General features: G+C 36.4%; 1 protein-coding gene across 8 annotated transcripts in view; it reads right to left on the bottom strand.

Annotated features, from left to right (window-relative positions):
* The window catches only part of CSMD3 (CUB and Sushi multiple domains 3), a 661,396-nt gene that overhangs the window by 293,030 nt on the left and 346,516 nt on the right, over positions 1–21,850 (bottom strand). For all 8 annotated transcript variants that reach the window (XM_060775796.2, XM_060775789.2, XM_060775791.2 and 5 more), the window contains one exon: positions 10,308–10,395. In XM_060775796.2, coding sequence (XP_060631779.2) covers positions 10,308–10,395 — 88 coding nt within the window. The remainder of the gene's footprint in view (positions 1–10,307; positions 10,396–21,850) is intronic.

Genomic DNA, 21,850 nt, shown 5'->3' with positions numbered 1-21,850 from the left:
AATGGCCCTAAGTTCTAAAACTGATAAGTGCAGATACACCAAATGTAACAACACAGATTTTCATTCCATAGGGAAGACATATTTTTCCCCAGTAACTACAACTTCTTTCTTCGGGAAGATTATAAACACCTCAAATATCCTATTAACTCCAAGAAAGCTCCTACCTCACTCCAAGGAAGCTCCCCGGATCCTGCCTGGCAGCTGTGATGGACTGGATGAGGGCTAACATGCTGAGGCTTAATCCAGACAAGATAGAGGTCCTTCTAGTCAGTTGTGAGGCCAATTGGGGTATAGGGTGGCAACCTGTGCTCAACGGGGTTACACTTCCCCTGAGAACACAGATCCGTAGTTAAGGGGTCCTCCTGGACTTACAGTTCAGGTGTCAGCAATGACTGGGAGGGCCTTCCTACAGTTAAAACTTGTGCACCAGCTGTGACCGTACCTCAAAAAAACCTGACTTGTCGATGGTGGTCCACACCTTAGTTTACATCTATAATGGATTACTGCAATGCACTCTACATGGGGCTGCATTTGAAGATGGCTTGGAAACTGCAATTAGTCAAAGGTCAGCAGCCAGATTACTAACTGGGGCTGCTTATAGGGACCATATTACACCCCTATTAGAGCTGCTCCACAGGCTGCTGACAAGTTTCCAGTCCCAACTCAAAGTGCAGGTCATTACCTGTGAAGCCCTACAGGTTTTGTGTCCATACTATCTTTGAGACCACAACTCACCCCATGAAGCGATGTGGGCTCTAAGATCTGCCAGGGAGGCCCTCCTCTCGGTCTCACTTCTATCTCAAGCACAGGGGATGAGGGAGAGGGCAGTGGTGGCTTCTCAGCTTTGGAACATACTCCCCAGAGAAATTAGGATAGACCCCCCCCACACACACTCCAATGTTTTCAGAAAAAAATTGAAAACATGGCTCTTCAAGCAGACCTTCAAACATGATTAAACATCAGTTAATACTCCAGGACCAAGCAAATTGTCTGACTCCTACACTTTATGTTACTAAAATTGATATGGCCATATTTTACTCTGCAGCTATTGCTACATTTTATTGAAGATTTTATTTAAACTAGATTCGGTTTTATATGCTGTTTTATTTGTATTTGTTTTATGTAAATTGACACTGTTATATGTATTTTACTGTACCTTGTGTATTCTGTTGCACTACTATTTGCTTTCGTAAGCCACCCCTAGTCTCTTTTGAGAGATGGTGGCAGGATATAAATCAAGTATTATTATTATTATTATTATTATTATTATTATTATTATTATTATTATTATTCTAATGCATGTTTAGGTAGGATAAAGGTTATCCCCTGACATTAAGTCCAGTTGTGTCTGACTCTGGGCATTGGTGCTCATCTTCATTTCTAAGCCAAAGAGCCGGCGTTGTCCGTAGACACCTCCAAGGTCATGTGGCCGACATGACTGCATAGAGCGCCATTACCTTCCCGCCGGAGTGATACCTATTGATCTATTCATATTTGCATGTTTTTGAACTGCTAGGCTGGCAGAAGTTGGGGCTGACTTTTAGTCAACAAGCTTGGCAGCTCAGCGGATTAACCACTGTGCCACCGGGGGCTCTCAATGTTTAGACAGAAGTAAAATCTCTCCTCACAGTGGAACATGTTTCTAAACAATGTACCTTGAATTGAAACTTCAGACTTCAAATAAGTGAACTTATTTGGAATGTATGCTTTGATTTTGCTGGTTATAGAATTATGGTTTATAGAGGTAGGCAGAATATTCAAAATATTTTTTTTACAATAAACCCTCTTTTTAGTATTGAGAAACTGATGAGAAGCATTCTGGAGTGAGAAGAAACCTCACAATATGAGACTTATTCTGAATTAATTTTACATGTGATTGTTTTGCACATATACACAAACAGTACTATTATTTCCTGTGCAGCAAAAGTTGTTTTTAGGATGAAATAGCCACACGTGCAGAATGTCTTTAATTACTGGACATTAGTACAAATCAGCCACACGTGCTGAATGTCTTTAATAACTGGGTTTTCTTTCATTACAGCCTTTTCTGTTCCAGAAATAATATTTCAATGCAGAAATTATTGGTTTTATCTGGAATTGTTTTCAGTTGCTTAGATGACATTATAGAGGATTTAACAGCAGCAGCAGCAACAACAGCAACAACAGCTGCAACAATGAAACCACACCACATCTCAACTATTTGTCCATAAAAATCATTACTGGAGTTTTCCACCTATAACAGAACACAATGAATATTTCCCAAGTTTTCTCCTGGTGTTCAAATGCATTTAGGACCCTCTTCACATCCTAGTTCTTCAGAGTAAAATGCATTTCATCCTAATTTTTCTGTTTGCTGGCTGCCTTTTTTTTTTTTTGCTGCACTCACTGCACTGTTCCCTGCTTCACAACCTTGTAAAATGCAGAGTAGAGAGAGTTCTTCTTTGCAATATGTGTGCTTGACCTAAGCAAGAAGAAACTTCAAAATGCTGCCACAGAGGCATGGGCATACGGACATTAAGTGAAGTCTCTCCTCTGCTCAACCCCAGGGGATGTGCATGAAGATGCCAAGCAACCATTTAGAGAGATAAAGAAATGATTTACTAGCTGAGGCTCATAAAGATTTGTTTCCAAGCAGACATGATCATTTTCATCCCCCTTTCCACCTCTTTTTCCTTCTGCTTCTGTTTCAATAGAGCTATTAGTGCAATGGAAGAAACTTCTTTCAGAGATCTAGAATCACTCATTTGCCTACATGTAACAGCTCAGAGGGCAGCAAGAGGTGAGTTTAATCCAGACGGGCAGAAATGTAGGCATACTGTATGCATGTCTGCTTGATTGTGCACAGTACTGTAGTATTCTTGGACAGTCAGCAAAATGCTCCACAAATGTATGTGTGTTCAGAATGTAAGTAGCTGCTTGGTGAGGAAGAAAAAGACCCATTGGCTTGAACTCACCAAGAACCAGCAAGGGGAGGGGAGCATAATGCATTGCTTTTCCCCTTCTGTTTTTCTATCTACTTCGATTCCAAGAGAGACATTGCTAGCACAGAGGGATAAATCTCATTTACAGATTAGAAATGTATTTTTAACCAATTTTAGAAAGAAGCAGTGAGTATTTGAGCATTTTAATTTGTGCTGTGAATTAGCATTTCGTCCAGGATATCTGAAATATTGTATCTCCTCCTTTAAGATCTTGGGAGAGGTCCATCTAACCACCTGTTGTTTGGTGGAAACAAGAGAGACCTTCTTGGTGGCTGCTCTCAAATTTTGGAACTCATTCCCTAGAGGCCTTGGCTGTCATTCTTCTTTTTCAATGCACTAATCACCAAGCATATAATGGTCTTAGCATGATTCTAAAAGAGGCTCATGAACATACACATTCAATATGGAAAATTTAAAATACCTAGGGTATTTTTAGCCTTTAAATAAATAATATGTTTATGGCAGTAATTTAAGTGTGTATATTTTTCAATTTAGAAGACCTTCAGAAATACCTTGTTTATTGTTTTTGTTACATATATTCATTTTTTTTCCTTCAGAGTGCTTTCCAGATTTTTCAGGAGAATTGAGTAATTATGTATATTTCATTTAGTGAAGCAATACATGGATGTCACTTTGTTTCTTGGTTCCAATATGGCTAAGTATCTTGTGCTTCTTTTATCTTAAAGAAAACTTATCAGGTCATTTTTAAGATAAAACTTTTATATAATGCAATTGAGGGGAAAGGCAATTCTAGACTCAATAACAACATAGTTGTACAGAAATTCTTTGGAAAATAATAATTAGATTCACAGACCTGTGATTAAAAAACACCTTTCCCCCAATACTGCAGCTGTTTTAATGTATTTTCATTTTTTTTAAAAAAAAACCCCCAATAAAAATGTCATTCCACACACAGTCTTTTCACAAATATCCTTACCCATTTCAATCAGTCACCTCTTGCAACACAGAAATGTCTAAACATGTTGGGAAAAATATATTTAATGGACAAATGTGAGGTCATCTTGGATTTAGAATAAATTCCTATGAAACATTGTCCATTTAAAAAAAACAACTGTGAGCCCCGGTTTTGCAAACCTGTGATAAGATTCCAACATATGTGCATATCTAATTTGCAAGATCTACAATTATGGGAAAAATCAAATAAGAGTCAATCAAGTAATCAAGTTGGTTGATTCTGCTTGCTGCCAATAAATAGCATTCCAAGTTATTTAATTTCAAAAGTCAAATGTTTCCCATGACACTGATTGGATTAAATTGATTAAAATGAAATGATTAGACCCCAAACCGTGTAAAAGATATTATAGGTCGATCAATTTTTTCTCTCTCTTTTGCATGCTTCCTTTGTCTTTCCAGATGCAAAAGCCAACGTATGGCATTACAATACATTTTTGGAGGTTATATAAATGCTATTAATTTGTTGGTTTAGCAAAAACCTTCATAAAAAGAAACAAATGGCTAGCCCAGGAGATACATTTTACCAGCATAAGATATTTAAGGAAGTGTTCTTCATTTTGCCCCATAATCCACGGGTGTGTGTGTGTGTGTTGGGGGGTGGCATGCATGAATTAGGTGCAAGAAAAAAAAATCTTCAAATTCCTTCATAGTAAGTATGACAATTTAAAAATCTATTTTCAAAGGCTTAAATGTTTTCCTTACCAAACTTGCATATGTAAATGAAATCACTTTCCAATGCAATAAAATAAATACATGGAAGTTTTTTATATGAATATTTATCTTTTTAGGGAAAAGTGCATACCAGTTTGCAAAGTGGTCTGTCACCTTTTTAAAAGGCAATGAATGACAGTGCTAAAGTCAACAGCAGGTCTATGTCACTGCATTATTCTTGGGGCTATGGAAATGCAGTGCATTTTATTAATAATTCGCTAAACAATTCCTTCCGTCTCTAGGCAAGCAAGACATACCTAATGTTAAACTAAAAGCACCATCTATGTCTCCCAACAAAGGCTGGAGACTGACATCCCTTCAATATAATCCAGGCTATCCAAGCAGACAGTTCACATTATCTGATTTTGAACTGGATTATGAGCCTTCGCTGCCACATAATCCAGTTCAAAGCAGATAATGTGGGTTTTATAAGGCAGTGTAGAAGGGGCCAGAGATAACTGATATGGGATTAAGATTAGTGTATACCCATACTTACCAAGTTTTGTCCAAAAATTCCATAGAAATATGTTGTTTGGAAACTTTAAAAAAGTTATTGTGATAGAAGAGAAAATGGGCAAGATAATGAAAGAGTGTTGGGATGACTATTGGTATCCTTGCAATCTTTCAAATTCTAGGAAATGTCTTGAAAGATAGAGAAGAGTTTGAAAAGTTTAAGATGTATAAAGAAAATAAAATGTTGAAGATATTCGTAACTGGGCAATGTGATTAAAAAAAGATGTAGAACGAATGGTAAAGGAAGGAAGACAATAAACTGGGGAGTACATTATGTCTGCAAGTTATCCAGACATAGAAGTACTAAATGGAGTAAAATATGATTTATCAAAACAAGAACTCCTATTTCAGGTTTTGTGCTTTTTTTTTTAACAGCAAAAACTGGTAGTCCTGGGGCAATTATACACCATGCACTTGTATCTCTAGACTTCCAGTTTTCACAAAACCAGAACAAATGCAATTCAGTTCGGGTCATCAAACTCCTTGGTGCCAAAAGCAACAACAGATGCTTCATTCATATGGCTTGTCTGGAAATTACTTTTTAGAAGTCATGCCTGTATTTTATTATTAAAAAAAGCTTAGAATACTATATATTCACCACACCGTTGGCTTCCATTAGGATTTTCAAAACTATTTCACATTGATAATTTTAGTTTTGGGGAAAGGACTCCAACACTGGAAATTTTGCAACTCTTAAGCTTGTGAAAACTCTCATATTCAGTTTTGTTATATGCATATATTAATTATATATTTATCAAATCTTACTCACATTCATATATGGCCTTTCATTTATATGATTTTGCAAGATTATTTTTCTCTTCATGTACTGAAATCTGCAGGCATTTTAATACATTGTTCCTTTATTACTTTTCCTTCATGCTCATTTTAATGGATTTTACTGACCAAGCATGGGCTAAAGCCTCTTTTAGGGTTTATACCGTGGCTATACGGGTAGCCAGGGAATCTTTCACAACTGCCTGTATAGCGTCTGCATCCAATAGATCATCGGAGCTGTTTCGGGTTGTCAGGGAGCTCCTTCACCCACCTACGGTGGAGGAGACGTTCGATGACCCAACAACTCGGTGTTGCAAGTTTGCACACCATTTTGCAGGCAAAGTTGCTTAGATATGCCTTGAGCTGGACTCCAATTTCGCCACAGTGCCAGAGGAGGTGACTGAGGCATCTGCTTGTCCGATTTTGTGGGATTCTTTTAGGCTTGTTCTTCCTGAGACCATGGAGGAGGTCCTTGGTGCTGTGAGAGCGACCACATTGTCTTTAGACCCTTGCCTATCTTGGCTAATCAAATCGGCCAGGGATGGGTTAATTGATTGGTTTGTGTTGATCATTGATGCATCATTGGAGCAGGGGGGTTTTCCATCTCGACTTAAACAGGCTGTGGTTCGACCACTCCTTAAAAAGGCTTCCCTTGACTCCACGGTGCTGAACAATTACAGACCAATCTCCAAACTCTCTTTTCTGGGCAAGGTGCTGGAGTGGGTGGTCGCCTCCCAGCTCCAGGGCTTTCTAGATGACAACAATTACCTGGACCAGTCACAGTCTGGCTTCAGGCCTGGCCACGGCACCAAGACAGCTTTGGTCACCTTGGTGGATGACCTCCTCAGGGAACTGGACAGGGGAGTGTGACCTTGTTGGTTCTCTTGGACATCTCAGCGGCTTTCGATACCATCGATCATGGTATCCTTCTGGGATGACTCTCTGGGATGGGCCTTGGGGGCACGGTTCTGTCGTGGCTCCGGTCCTTACTGGAGGGTCGATCCCAGATGGTTAAGCTGGGAGACGCCTGCTCAGACCCCTGGCCTTTGACCTGTGGGGTTCTGCAAGGCTCTATTCTGTCTCCCATGCTTTTTAACATCCACATGAAACTGCTGGGAGAGGTCATCTGGAGTTTTGGAGTTGGTTGCCATCTCTATGCAGATGACACAACTCTACTACTCTTTTCCACCTAACTCCAAGGAAGCCCTTCGGGTGCTGGACGAGTGCCTTGGTGCTGTGGCTGTCTGGATGAGGCTGAACAAGCTGAAGATTAATCCCGACAAGACAGAGGTCGTACTGGTCGATCGTAAACCGGTTCAGAGTATAGGGTGGCAACCTGTGCTGGACAGGGTTACACTCCCCCTGAAGTCACAGGTCCGCAGCTTGGGTGTCCTCTTGGACTCATCACTTACGCTTGAGGCTCAGGCGTCGGCGGTGGCCGGGAGGGCTTTTGCACAACTGAGACTCGTGCGCCAACTGCAACCGTACCTCATGAAGGCTGATCTGGCCGGGGTGGTCCACGCCTTGGTCACCTCCAGATTGGACTACTGCAATGTGCTCTACATGGCCCAGAAAATGGCCCGGAAATTCCAACTGGTCCAACGGGCGGCAGCCAGGTTGTTAACTGGTGCTCCTTACAGAGAGAGGTCAACCCTCCTGTTTAAGGAGCTCCATTGGCTGCTGTTCATTTTCTGGTCCCAATTCAAGGTGCAGGTGCTTACCTACAAAGCCCTAAATGGTTTGGGACCCGCCTACCTGCGTGACCGCATCTCCGTATACGAACCCACATGATCTTTTCGATCATCTGGAGAGGCCCTACTCACGATCTCACCTGCGTCGCAAGCGCGGTTGGTGGGGACGAGGGACAGGGCCTTCTCTCTGGTAGCCCCCCGACTCTGGAAGTCTCTCCCCAAGGACATTAGACAAGCCCCAACGCTGGCAGTCTTCAGGAAGAGCTTGAAGACGTGGCTGTTCCAGTGTGCCTTTCCAGAATAGGAAGCTCCTAGCATCATGTCCCAAATGCACTTTACTATAGATTTAAGATTGTCTGCACACAGCACTACCTCTAAAAACCTATACATTTCACCTGTCATGCCCAGCACTTTTAAATTCTATTCATTACATTTGGCCCGGCCTTAGTTTTAAATTCATCGTGGTATTATTGTTTTTAATGTTTATTGTTATTGCTTTAATTTTTTTTTTGCTTTATGAGTTTTATTGCTGTATTTGTTTATGCTGTTGTTTTATTGAGGGCCTTGGCCTTTTGTAAGCCACACCGAGTCCTTCGGGAGATGTTAGCGGGGTATAAATAAAGTTAATAATAATAATAATAATAATAATAATAATAATAGTAATAGTAATACTGTTTTTACCTATTTTGTTTATTCACTGAACAAGTCTGTACAGCATTTTTCATTTGTACCCAACTTTAGCTATTGTTTAAAATGCATGTCTATGCAGCCAAGCACAACTAATTTTATCATTTTTCTCACAGTGAAGCAGTAATAAAAACTATACCTTATTTTTTTTTAAAAAAACTATTAATAGTTTATGACATATTCTGGGTAAAAACATTGCTTCCTACAAATAAATATTGTTGTTTTGTGATGAGAACATTATTTTCTGTGCAGAAAATGCTATTTTATACCCTTTTCACAGTTTCCAAACAGTGTCTCAATGCAAAACCTGGAGAGGCTAACCCATACACTAACCTTAATCCCTTATGTTCATTTTTGATAGACTAATTAGTATGATGAATTGGTATGATGATTAATTGAATATGTTTTAATGGTTTTAAATTGTGAATTTCAATACTGTTTATATTTAATTCTGTTTTAATATTTGCATATTTGTAAATTTTAAATTATATGCTAATGCTTTTATGTCAAGCCGCTTTGAGTCTCCCTTGGGAGAAATAAAATTGGGTATAAATATAATAGTAATAATAATAATAATCATCATCATCATCATCACCATCATCTTTGGATTTGCATTTGAGACTTCTTTGTGAATATATACCATAATGTTAAATTCCCAGCTTTGTTGGATTTTCCCTTGATAGTTTATATAACTACACAATGGATCAATAACTGGGAACCGACAAGCAGAGTCTGTTTTAAACAAGTCTTTTCTATTCATATTTTCTCAGGGGGTATTTTGGAAGGTAGAGAGTGTGTATCAGATAATTTATTTCATCTGTGGTTACTGGTCAGGCCAAGAAAGGAAAACTGATTAAAGTATGTTGGAGGCAGTAAGGAATTATCCATGGTAGTCTTTCTGAAGAGTGAGGAAAATAAGTGTAACATTGTAATGAAATAACTTGATTATCAAAAGGCACCTTTTTCTATATTTTGTGATAGCAGCACAAAATCAAGGCTGACAGATTGAACTTCATAGAATATTGTTGTATACACATTCTTTCTGGAATGTAATACACTTTATTCTTACACTAATACATTTTTCTTCAGAGACGACATGCCTCAATTTTCCTATGTTTCCTGATAACATATGCTTCTGAACATCCAAACAACCCTGATAGTTTTGCTTTCAGAGATGTGAAACTGGAATTAAGCACATAAGTTCAGATTTCTTGTAGTATTCTATCAAAAAAGATATAAGAGGTATAAAGGTTTTTCCTCAAGAAACAATATTCTGGGAGATACTGGGAATGAATTCTTTCCTCCAAAATGTTGCCCTTCCTCACATTTTGCTGGAATTGTAGCATGGATGTAACTGGAATATATTCATTTCTTTAGTTATGGCAGTAGTGTAATTGACTATATTTTAATTTCAAGATTGCTCACCCATTTTGACTATAAAGAAAGTGGCCATCTATCATTAATTTTGACACTGGTAAAAGTACATGCTTACAGTCTTGGTTTATCTCTAATAATGATCTTGGTGTGATTAGTACCAAGAGAGTAGAGCAAACTCTTCAAGTGAATATAGTCATATCCCAACTCATATACCTGGAGAATCGATATTTTACATTTTACAATTTGTTTACATTTTACAAGTTATTTTTGAAGCCTTCCTGATAGCAGGGGAAATGTACTAAAAGACTAACAACCCTAGTATTATATTACAAAATACACAATTGTGCTCCAGCATCACATTTCAATTGCCCATTTTTAATACTAAAGTGAGACCAAAAATGAGAAATTATTGAAATCTACCTCCAGCTGATGATTAGTTATCACTCTGATGGAAAGGAAAAGGAATCTATATTAGATTTAAAAATCCACTGACCATTTCCTTCTTGTTTAGCCATTCCAAGCAAATACTGGTATCAATAAAAACACAGATCAGAGTCTTGTGAAAAGATTTCCGATCTTTGAGATCTACAGATTTTACCTAAAATCTGAGCCTAGCCGTTTTCCATTTTCAGGTTCTCCAGGATCCGGACACAAATTGGATGCCTGTTTAATGCCTCCTTCATTTACTGCAAAAGAAAAAATAGAATACTGTAAAATGTGAAACACACTATACAGCAGAACATGAATGAAAAGCTTTGTCTTCACCCATTTGCACCATGCCATCATACATGAGAACTAAATACACATAGACAACTGATGAAGAACAGGCCTATTGTAAGCAGGAATTTGAGATCTTTTGGTAATTAGATTTACGTATTTTAACTGTTTACTGTAAAACAGAGCAAATGCATATTTTACAGTTCTTTTGTAAGTTTAATGTCTGAAATCAAATTACTCCTCTCAATATCTGTCACTGTTATTTTGACATCTGAATTTTCCCAGATTCAGAAGTAGGAGAGGCAGAACTGAACTTAAAAGGCACCTCAACGCTTAAAATATACCAAAATGAATAACTAGTGGATCCAATAGCAAAAGTTGGTCCTTTTCACCTGGGGGATACATTACCATAAAGAAAACAAATCCACTCTCAGGTGTAAGCACTGAGGATGAATCCCTAATATCCATTATTTACACTAAGCATGGTAAGTCCAGCAACATATCCCCTATTGATATTGTGGTCATATTGTATATGCTTATATAGAAATGTAGTTTAACAACATAAATCCTGAGAATTAACTTGAAACATATATCCTTCAATTTTATGATAATAGTTTGTAAACAAATTGTTTTCTGTTACTGGGTTGCTCTGTATTGTGAAATCTCTTGATTAATTGGAATCTGGGAGTGAGGGATGCTGTTAGACATGTTGCAAAAAAAGCTTTTTAAATATACAGTCTTAGTGAATGCAAATAATGCACAGACCATTTATTTAATGACTTCAAATCAAGTATATAAATTAAGTAGTTTCTATAATATGAGTGGGTTGCATTACAGTTAGACTTTAAAGCCATGTATTCTGCATTAGTGGTAAGATTAGAATAATATAATGGTGGAAAAGAGTTTAGGTTAAAGAGATGTATCATAACAGGTCGGATGCATTTCAAATTCAATCATAAATTTAATTCTGACCTAAAGTCTGGAACATCCAGTTTCATGTAGACATTATATGTGTCTCTTATTTCAAGATCACAATAGGATTGTAATAAATATTGAGGTAGATGACGTTCTGTGATTTCAAACAATAGATTTCCAAAGTAAAACAAAAAACAAATGTATGTAGAATGTGTGAAATTGTCTCATTCTGAGCCTGGAGATGTAGAAATTCACAATTTTGGTTTTCTCTGTGTTTTTCTAGTTCCAAGTGTGACTTATCCCACCAGACAATGTCCCAGAGGTCCCCAAATGTGGCATGGGTATTTGGGAAACTGTGATGACAAGAACAAATTATATTTTAAAATAGAAAAATAGAAAGAAATTGGGAACTCCAGGGCTCAATAAAAATAGTTCTGAAGGAGACATTTAGCCAATGAACTACATTAATCAAATGAATTTTATAATCTCAGCTGTATAGGATATGTGACTATTATATTTCTCTTCCTGTCCAATAGATCTCATTTGAATTTTACTACAGAAGTTTTTTTCAGCAATTGACATGTTTAAAGAAGTATACAGTATTCTTTGTTGTATGGCACTTGGTTGAAACGGAATAAAGGTATAATGCAGAGCATTTTTCTATTGGCTGAAAAAATGTGTGATCAAATAAATGAATGGCATCTTTAAAAGTATTGAGGGAAAATGTCAAAACAAATGCTTCTCAAATGCTGAGAAACCATACATTTGGACTGATAATTTTCACAATTTAGGGTTTATTTATCTCAATATTTAGACACAGTTGTTTTGTGCTGAAAGCTGCATTTTCTCCAACAGAAGCAGGATTTTCTGTGCTGAAATCAATATATGTATATGTTTCTGTACAAATCAACTATATGTAAGGTTTGCACATAAAAAGCCCCAATTACAGCATTTTATACACAGAAAATGTTTTACAAAGGTGTTCCTTGTGCAGATAAAATCTGAACATGCTTGACTTGCAGAGAAAACAGAATTTTCTGCACAAAAAACAGCTATTGCTATTTTTATGCAAATAGCATGAATTACATAAATTCTCTGCAAATTGTGCAGGGGCTTCAAAGACAATGTTGTTTTAGAAAACATTTTCACAATGGGAAGAAAATTGCTAACATTATTTGTTGTTTCTTTCAAGAACAAAAGTAATGAAAAATTGCAAACTTGGTCAGATAAATTATGATTTTTAAAAACATTTTAATAGTTTTCTTTGTTGTTGAAGTGCGACTTCAAGTTGCTTCTGACTTATGGTGATCCCAAATTGACCCTATATTTTCAAGATTTTCTTGGAGGGATTTGTTCAGAAGGGTTTGTCCTTGCCTCCCACTGAGGATACACAGTAGATTTCCATGGCAGAGCAGAGATTCAAATCCTGATCTTGGGACTCTAAAACACCACATTTAAATGCAGAATACATTTTTCATAACATTTTTTGTCATTTGAAAGTCTCAAGATGTCAAAATAAATAAACACATAAAGAAATTCAGATATGAGGAGAGCTTTACATTTTTGTGCAAGAATAATGTAAGTCAAAATCTGGATCTGCAACAGACATTAAATATGTTCTTTTTAGCCATTCTACTCTTATATTATCCAAGCTGACTGTAATGGAACTTGCTGCCTTGGAGAGTGGTGCAAGCTTCTTCTTTGGAGGCTTTTGAACAGAGGGTGAATGGCCATCTGTCATGGCCAGGTGTGCTGTGATTGTGCTTTTCCTGCATGGAAGGGTTGGAATAGATGGTCAATGTGGTCTTTTCCAACTCTATGATTCTATAATTTTCTGTATCTCTCCCATAGTCAGTTACCAATCTATGGCTTTTATGCACCAGACTCTTCTGAAGATTCTTCATTCTGTCAACATTTTCCCTATTTTTTTGTACTATTTTCTTTCGTAATCTGACAATTTTTTTAAAAAAAGTTCCCACAGTTATGGATAATGCTATTTAATGGATTGCTGCTACATAAATCCTGAAATTTTGAGAACCAGGTAAATTATTTGATTTAAAATAATCCTTTTTTCAAAAACTGACCTCCAGGGATACTTTTCCCTCCAAAGAGATCAAGTTAACATATAGTTCCTTCTAACAGCCCATTTTATTCTCTCAATAAAACTCAAACATATGTTGCCCTAGAAGCAGTGACTGATCAAAGCTCAGTGTACTTTATGGAAAGGTAATGATTTTCCAGTCCTACTAGAACACCGTAATTACACTGATTCTTAGAAATCCTAAATCTTATGCTTAGTGCTGAAAAATCATACAATCTTGTTCTATTCATATAATCTCTCAAATTCAGTGTAAAGAATGATAAGTAGATGAAAAGGAGGAGGAGGAGGAGGAGGAGGAGGAGGAGGGATAAGAGGAAGAAGAAGGAAGAGGAGGAGGAGCAGCGGGACAAAATTTTAAGTCAATAAACCTATTGTGCTCCTTTCTGCATTAATTCCATTGCCAAGACCCAAAGGGTTATTTTATTAATTGATAGACTAATAAAAGAAAATTGTGAGCCATTTTTCAAATTTTCTTCAAGTGCAGTTAATGCCATTTATATGCAAAACAGGAATGACAAAAATACTGATTGGCAGAAATGAAGAGCATTAAAAACATTACAGACAGAGGAATATAATAGATACATTGAATAAAAATGGACTGAGAAAATAGAAAGGTCTTTTGGCCACAGGAGAACTACCCATACAATGTCTCCTGAAAGATCATTCTGGATTTGGATGCCATAACTGAAAAGATTCTTCATGGATCACTGCCCGTCTCTGTAACTGGACAGTTTTGTCAGAGGGGAGACAGTCCTTAAATATTTTACCTCAGGCAAAACAAAGGACACCCAGTGAAATTTTTCTTCTCTTTAAATAAAAGATTTCTGAACCATAACACGCACTTCTTTTGACATTTCCTTATTTCCTTAAAGCTTAGGTAGCTGCTTTCAAAAAATTAGATCCTTCTTGGACATATGCAACTAGTGGGCATGATTCTACTTTATATGCTGTTTCTTTTAGAATAATAATAGATCCCAAGGGTTCATTTATAGATTAGTTGCTAGAGTGCAGTGAACCTATTTGTATATGGGTGGAATAATTACTGACTCCTCTTTAAGAGATAACAAATATTTCTGCCTTGATTGATATGTCCTTTAAACCATTAATGACATACCACATGAGTAATGCTGAACAAGAAACCATTAAACGTTTCAATAGTGTATTATAACTGAGACATGTCATGTCTTCAAATGCTAAAATGATAGCAAAACATGTTAGTACTTGTACTTCTGTTACCATCATTGCTGGGCTTAATTAGTTGCTTTTTTATTTGGCTTTTCTTTGATGGTAAGTTTCTATTTATATATCTTTAAGAAGTTTTGCACATGTGTATGTCATAATTTACTGTATTGGCTGAAACTTATGCCATGAGACAATATAGCTCATGAAAAATGAAATTGTTATACACCATATGTATGGATCTTGCCACTATAGCTATGCTTGAAAGTTGACTTCATAGTTCTCACTGTCACAAAAGTGTTGTTGTTTTTAAATGATCAGGTTATACTAACAGGTTATACTATGCCTAGTACTACTCTGATGTCCAAGATATATTTTCTTTTCTTTTTTCTTTTTCCCTCCATTTCTTTGTATTCACATTTTAAGAGAATTAAAATATTTCCTTTAAAATGGAAGGTTTCCCCATAAATTGGGGCTCTAAATGGGGACAAATCAGGATATTAGTTATAATTTTGGTCAAATGAGTTATTATAGAAAACAAAAATAGATTCTTGCAGTGGTCTTTTCCTAGCAAGCCACAGACCTCCTTCCAAGTCCTGGTCATTGCAGTCACCTCTGCTGATGGCAGACCAGGGTGCCCATGTGACCTGTAAGAAAAGGCAGGTAATCTCCTCTTCTTCTGGCTAGCCACACACATGCCTCATTCTTTCATCACAGATGTAACAGGTGATGGCCAGGAACTCAAATGGTGCTTTAGAGCAGTGGGGGAGGGCTATACAAGCATGATCCATCCCCTTTCCTTGTACTGATTAGCACAAGGTAAATGTGGTGCAAAGTCAATCCAAATGGAAAGAGCCCATGGTACTCACCAGAAGCTGCTATGCGTTATGAAGACTGCAAGTGGTCCCTTCACAGGGAGAACAGGGTTTGGGGCCAGTGTAGACAAACCCTTTATCAAACCTCTAGACCTTCAGTATTATCTGTATTAAGGTAAATCCCTTTCATCATGCCCACATTGTCCAAGTTGCCTTTTGCTGATCTAATTTTGTAACACACCTTTAAGTAAATATTACATATAAAAATATAATCTATCATACTAGTGTTGATTTAATATGAGGATATCTAAATTTAGAGCGAGGTGCTGCCATAAAAAGATTTATCAGTTATTTTTACTGAACTAGATTGTACAGGTGTTTCTTAAACTGTTCTCCTCCAGGTGTTTTGTACTTCAGCTTCCACAACTCAACTGGTTGGATTTCTGGGAGCTGAAATCCAAAACCCCAGGAGGAGCTGAGTTTGAGAAACACTGGTATAGATAAACAGCTATGCAAAGTCTGAACCAAGGTTTTCTGGTCCAGTAATATGAACATAGAAGTACATAAACATTTGCTAATGAGAATCTCACAAGCATAATGTACAGGCCTGACTGAGGAGGGGAGGTTACCTCCTCCCACCCAAATGTTTCAGGTTAAGAAAAACCTCCAATTTACTAATAATTCATGTGTAAGCCAGGTTGTTTTGAACCTGAAAATTGGGGGGGGGGGTGAACACTTAAAACCCCTCCCCCCGGGGTACAGGCCTGATGACATGAGTCAGAAACATAATAGTGGGGGTGGCATAGTGTAGACATTGCTCCTCTGAAAGAACCACCCTTCATGAAACTTTTCTTCAGTCTCCAAATTTCTAGCACTATAGAGAATCACTGAAAATTGTATATACTTAGAATTGTTATATATGCTTTGCTCCCATTCCCATTTCTTTTGATGCCTAAACTGTACTTCCAAATGTTCAACTTAAGTTTTTAGTTACTGCAATATCGAGGAACAGAATGCTTAATGGGACATTTAGCCATGCCACTCTGTACAGTAACTTCCACCTGACATGTTACAACCTCCTAAGTATATGCCATACTGGACCTGTTACTGGAAGGAATATATATATATATATATATATATATATATATATATATATATATATATTCATCTTCTAAGTATGTAGAAATTGAAAGCTAACTATTCTTCTACTAAATAATTACAGTTATCATTTTTATCATATACAACTATGAATGTCTAAAAAAAATACCCTGTCTGGGGAAGGTTAAAAGGATTAGCACACCATGTATACTCATGTATAAGTTTATCTCATCTAAAAGTGGAGAACAGATTGGGAGCCAAACTATGGAGTTTCATATGATCTGTTTATAAGTCAAGGCTCGTTCTGAGGAGAGGGTACAGTACCAATGCCAACTCTGGGATGACTGCCACTGTCATTTCCCCATCCAGGCATTTATAAAGTTCATAAGCAGTGCCATGGCAGAGAGTTAGGTTCACCCAGGAAAGACTTAGCTCTTGCCTTGGATGACTCTCTGTACAGAAGGGGACAGTTACCTTCTTCTTTTTATAACGGTTAAGGTAAAAGTACTAACGCTGACATTTGGATAGGTAGACCCAGGATTTTTTTTGGGGGGGGGGGGCTGGTTTTTTGATTAAAATTTCTAGACTTATACATGAGTATGGAGGGTACATATAATGTCAATATGGAGCATTTTATTAAAGTAAAATTTCTACTCAGAAGTTTGCACAGTTTGTCAATTTGCCTATATAATTAGGATAAACTGGCTATATTGAAGGTATAGTTTAAATTTTACATTTTCTAGGTTATGCCACTTTTATACTCCAAGTAACACTGAGCTAGGGAGCTGTCTTTGGTATTAAATACATGGCCTACCAAACAAAGGTGAAACTAAGCAGTCATTGGAGCTGGATATTAGTAGCAATGGCATTAGATAGAAATTTACCTAGTTTAAAACAATTTTGGTTATTGTATTACAACAAACTGTGTAAATTGCTCAAATAATCACCTGCTTTTTCATATTTCATGTCTAAAAACATTTTAACTAGATATCCAATGTATTGAATAGTTCCTTCCCTTGTTCATGTGGAGGAAGATGGAGGAGATGGAGGGGAGATAATAATTTTTCCCCCTTTTCCATAGCCTATCTTCTGGAATTTCTTGCACATTTTTCCCAAATCTCTCTTTAATTTATTACACATATCAAATACAACATTCTCCCATTCCAGAGTCACTTTGTTTTATATATCAAATTAGCAATAAAAACTGCTACAAAAAGAGAAAGTAACCTACAGCAACTGTTGGCATGTATGAAATTTTAAAATCAAAGATTGAAATTGAATTCCTGATGCCTCCAGTTAAAATGTGGCTGGGGATGACCCCTGCTTGACTCTATGCATATTTTAACAGGAAGAAAATACTGGGCAAGCCAAATGATCTGATTCTGTAAAAAGCAGTGTTGTTTATTTATAGGAAAAACAGGTCTACTTTATTTGTCCTTAATCAAAAAGGAAAGATCATTATGGGTCCATTTTATAACAGAGGTTCTTCTGCACCACCCCCTGCAACACTACATCTTGGCAAAAGATTTAAAGAGCCACACCAAAGCATATGGAGTGTGGTTTTGTGTGTGAGTGATTTCCTCTACAGGATAATATGACTTGATGGACTGCTTTCAGAGCGGTATCACCATAAATGTCAACCCAGATCCTTTGGGTCATTGTTTGTCACATATACAATTGTATGTGAATTTAGTATACCACTGTGTTCCCATAGTAGTCAAGTGGAACACTTGTACATTTCTACATGAATAAAAAGGCATTTTTCCTCTGATTTCAGAAATAATTGGTGATATCATCACTACTGTGTAGTAGTCGCACATCCTGCACTTTATCCCATGCCCTGTCTCCATTACTGCAGCTGGCACTTATTTTATTCCTAATGTTTACAGTCTGGTCATGGTTACAGTAATATACCGCCACAGTTAGAGGATTGCAGCTTGAGTCTGAATTGATATTTTTAAAATTGTGTGCGTGTTTTATTTTGTAGTATTTCATATTGTGTTCACTTTTATGTTTGTTTTTAGGCACTTTGTGCCATCTATAAGCTACCCCGAGTTCCCTCAGAGAGATGGTGGTGGGATATAAGAAGTTGCTGTTGTTGTTGTTATTATTATTATTATTATTATTATTATTATTATTATTGACTTTTTATCCATGAATTTGCCTACAGACATTGTGTATTTAGGTAATGATTTCTTCAATTTCAGTAATTCTGTTGTGCAAGAAAATAATTTACCTTTCATTATTCAGCCTCATTGGAAGTATATGTGTGAAACCCATACAATAAGAGAAATCCTTATGCAGTTTCTCTTGACAGTAAATAATTTTAGATATTTATTTTATCATTTCCTTAAATCTCAGTGAAACAGACTCAAACATTATAATCTTTTCCCAAAAGATAATTTTCTAACACCCTCCCCTGCCTCCTTCATTTTAAAACCATTTTATGCACTATGTAGGATAACAACTGAATGCAACTTTTCAAGGAAAATTCTTGCCATACTAAATATAGAAAGTTTTTCCAAGATACTTATTGTAGCTGGAGATAATAAGCTTGAATAAAATCTGCCTGAGGTCCACACAGACTCGAAATATCTCATTTTCTTAGTGAAGAAAAGAAACAGTGCATATATTATATGCAATGCATACAGTCATATTTAAATGTTTCAAAAGAAGTTACACTTTGAAAAGTGACTGTAAAAATGGCAAGCCATTGTTAACATTTAACTTTATTTGGACTTCAGGTATTTAAAAGTAATCTTCCTTTTCCTCAGCCTTGTTAGTTTTGCATATTCAACTTAGTTTAATTAATAGAAAATAAAATGTATGCTTTTTCTTCTTCTGAATTTTTCAGATGTCAAGCTGATAGATATGCAGATCCTCTCCATCTGGATTCAAGCTGAAGTAGATCAAAGATTACTATGAATAAAAGATAACCTATTTACACTTTTGCAATGTTGCTAGTTAAATAATGTAAGCACACACAGAGAAGTTTTCATTTCACTGATGTTGAGATAGATAGATTGGACATTTTATTTTAGAATGAGGATTGGTGACCATGTTGGCACATCAGAAAAGTGAGGATATAATGAGGATCCTGAGCAATAGTTCCAGTTTAACATGGGAATCACAGAAGATGTAACAGTAGCTGGATCTTTGAATGTCCTCACTGAGATTATTCTCTGTTCTTGAATTAGCTGCTTAAACCTCTAACAAGCATGACAGATATGCCTCTTTTTAAAGGGTCCCATTTTCGTTCCATGCTGAACACCCTTCTCCTATCATCTTCCATGTTCTTTAAATAGTATCTTGGAAAAAGGGAGATTTCTCACAAGAAAAGAATGCAGGTAAAATCCATTTTTTGTTCCAAATCTTTCTTACTATAATGAATACCACTTTTAAAAGTTGTTTTTATTACCACTTTTTATACGAGACTTAATGGTAATAGAAAGAGATTCAATGTTTACAAACTCTTTTTCCCATTTAAAGCGAATAGGTTGGCAAAGCCAATTCATCACTATCAGCACCATATATATGCAATTTAGAGATGGATGTGAAAAGTAGGGATGTATGTTGTTTTTTTTCTTGGATGTGATTTTTTTTCAGACATTTTCTTTTTTTCCCCCCCTGAAAATCATTGCAGGAGTTTTATGCACCTTGTAATGGTGTCCTGAACATTTTATGAAAAATCCATTTGTGCAAAAACTCTCAATATAGCTATAGAGGGAAATGGGTGAATAGCATACTGGTCTGTATTATTTTCCTGAAATACAAATCTCAAAGCAGCTATTAATAATCTTTCAAATAGGTTGTTTGAATGATAACATATCTAAATATTATTTATGAACATATTCTCTGCATTCCTAGTAATAGATCATGTGATTTAGAAATGTGTTTGAAAGGAAAGGATGCAACTGTCTCTACATCTATGTGGGTCTGAGTCCCTTGGGGAGTTGGTAGCGGGGTACAAATAAAGTGTTATTATTATTATTATTATTAGTAGTAGTAGTAGTAGTAGTATGGTAACAACATCAACAGGGTTAACCCAAACTCCATTTTGCATCATTGTTCCAATTGTGTGCACATATGTAATCATACAGTGGGCTTTTTCTGTGCTTGTCTCAAATTTGTAACATAAAGAGCAATGGCTTCCAGACTGCCTTACTGAGCAAGCAGGAAGTGCAAAAGGTGGTGGCCTCATATACATTTTGGAAGCGACATTCATGTTTTCTCTTGAAGGTTGGGGTTGTTTTTATTTACTTATGCAATGCTTATTGGAGCTGCTTGTCTCACTTCAGATGTGCATATTGTTAGTATTGGATTAAAAAGTGTGTTGAAGCCTCCTGAACAGTTCTACTTTTTGTGGAGTAGTAATATATCCTTTATTTTGAAAAAAAAAAACAAACCCTGCCTTCCCAAGAACACATTTACTTTATTAACAGAGGTATAGATGTATACCATTTTCCTGCTTCTTCTCTAGCAACAAAATCCAAAAACAACCCTGAAAAGCATTCTCAGGGATCTTCACTTGGGTAAATTTCATTTCTAAATTGGGATTGAAGACTCTGTATTCCACAACTATAGTAACAAAGGTAAAACAAGGAATGTATTTTAATTCAATTGTAGTTTTTTTCTGCTTTTTTATGATTGCTTGTTTGTTTCAAGGCTTATAAATGTCTTTGGCATTTCGTTGTGCAAAGGCCCTTTGGAAATGTTAAATAAAAATAGAATCAATTAACGTATTTCTAAGGAATCTGTGAAGAAAATTAATTTCAACTACATTTTTTTCTTTGAAAATGCATTTAAAAGACTAGGCTTGAAACAAATAACCACATAACCAGAATGCCTCTCTTGATCTTAGAAACAAGGATGAATTTGTTCTTTGGATTTTCTTGAACAGTTTTTGATTCTAAAAAATGATGCCAATGACTCTTTCTGGCTGTCTTATCAAGGAGTTTTACAAACATCTTCCTAATCAATTGGGAAACTGGAAAATAAAGTCAGATTTCATCAAATAGGATTTCTTCAACTTTTGGTGAAGGATTATTAAATGCAGTTTCTATCTGTCTCTGAGCATCCCTCTTTTCTCTCTCTCTCTCTCTCTCTCTCTCTGTCTGTGTATCATACAAGTGGGAGGTCATGCTCTTGTAATGCACTGATGTAATAAACCTTTTTAATCAACCCTGGAAGGAATGCTAAAGAAATTAAAAAAGAAGCCCTTTCAAAATCAGAAGAATTTGCTTCCAAGCAGAAATGTTTAGGCATTGCTTTGCATCAGTGCTCAAATTAATATAACTTCTAGTAAAAGCCAACCTT

Source organism: Anolis sagrei, chromosome 4, assembly GCF_037176765.1.
Source record: "Anolis sagrei isolate rAnoSag1 chromosome 4, rAnoSag1.mat, whole genome shotgun sequence".
In the NCBI taxonomy this organism is placed as follows: Eukaryota; Metazoa; Chordata; class Lepidosauria; order Squamata; family Dactyloidae; genus Anolis; species Anolis sagrei.
Note: the sequence above shows the minus strand (reverse complement) of the source record. Positions and strands in the feature narration are given on the sequence as shown.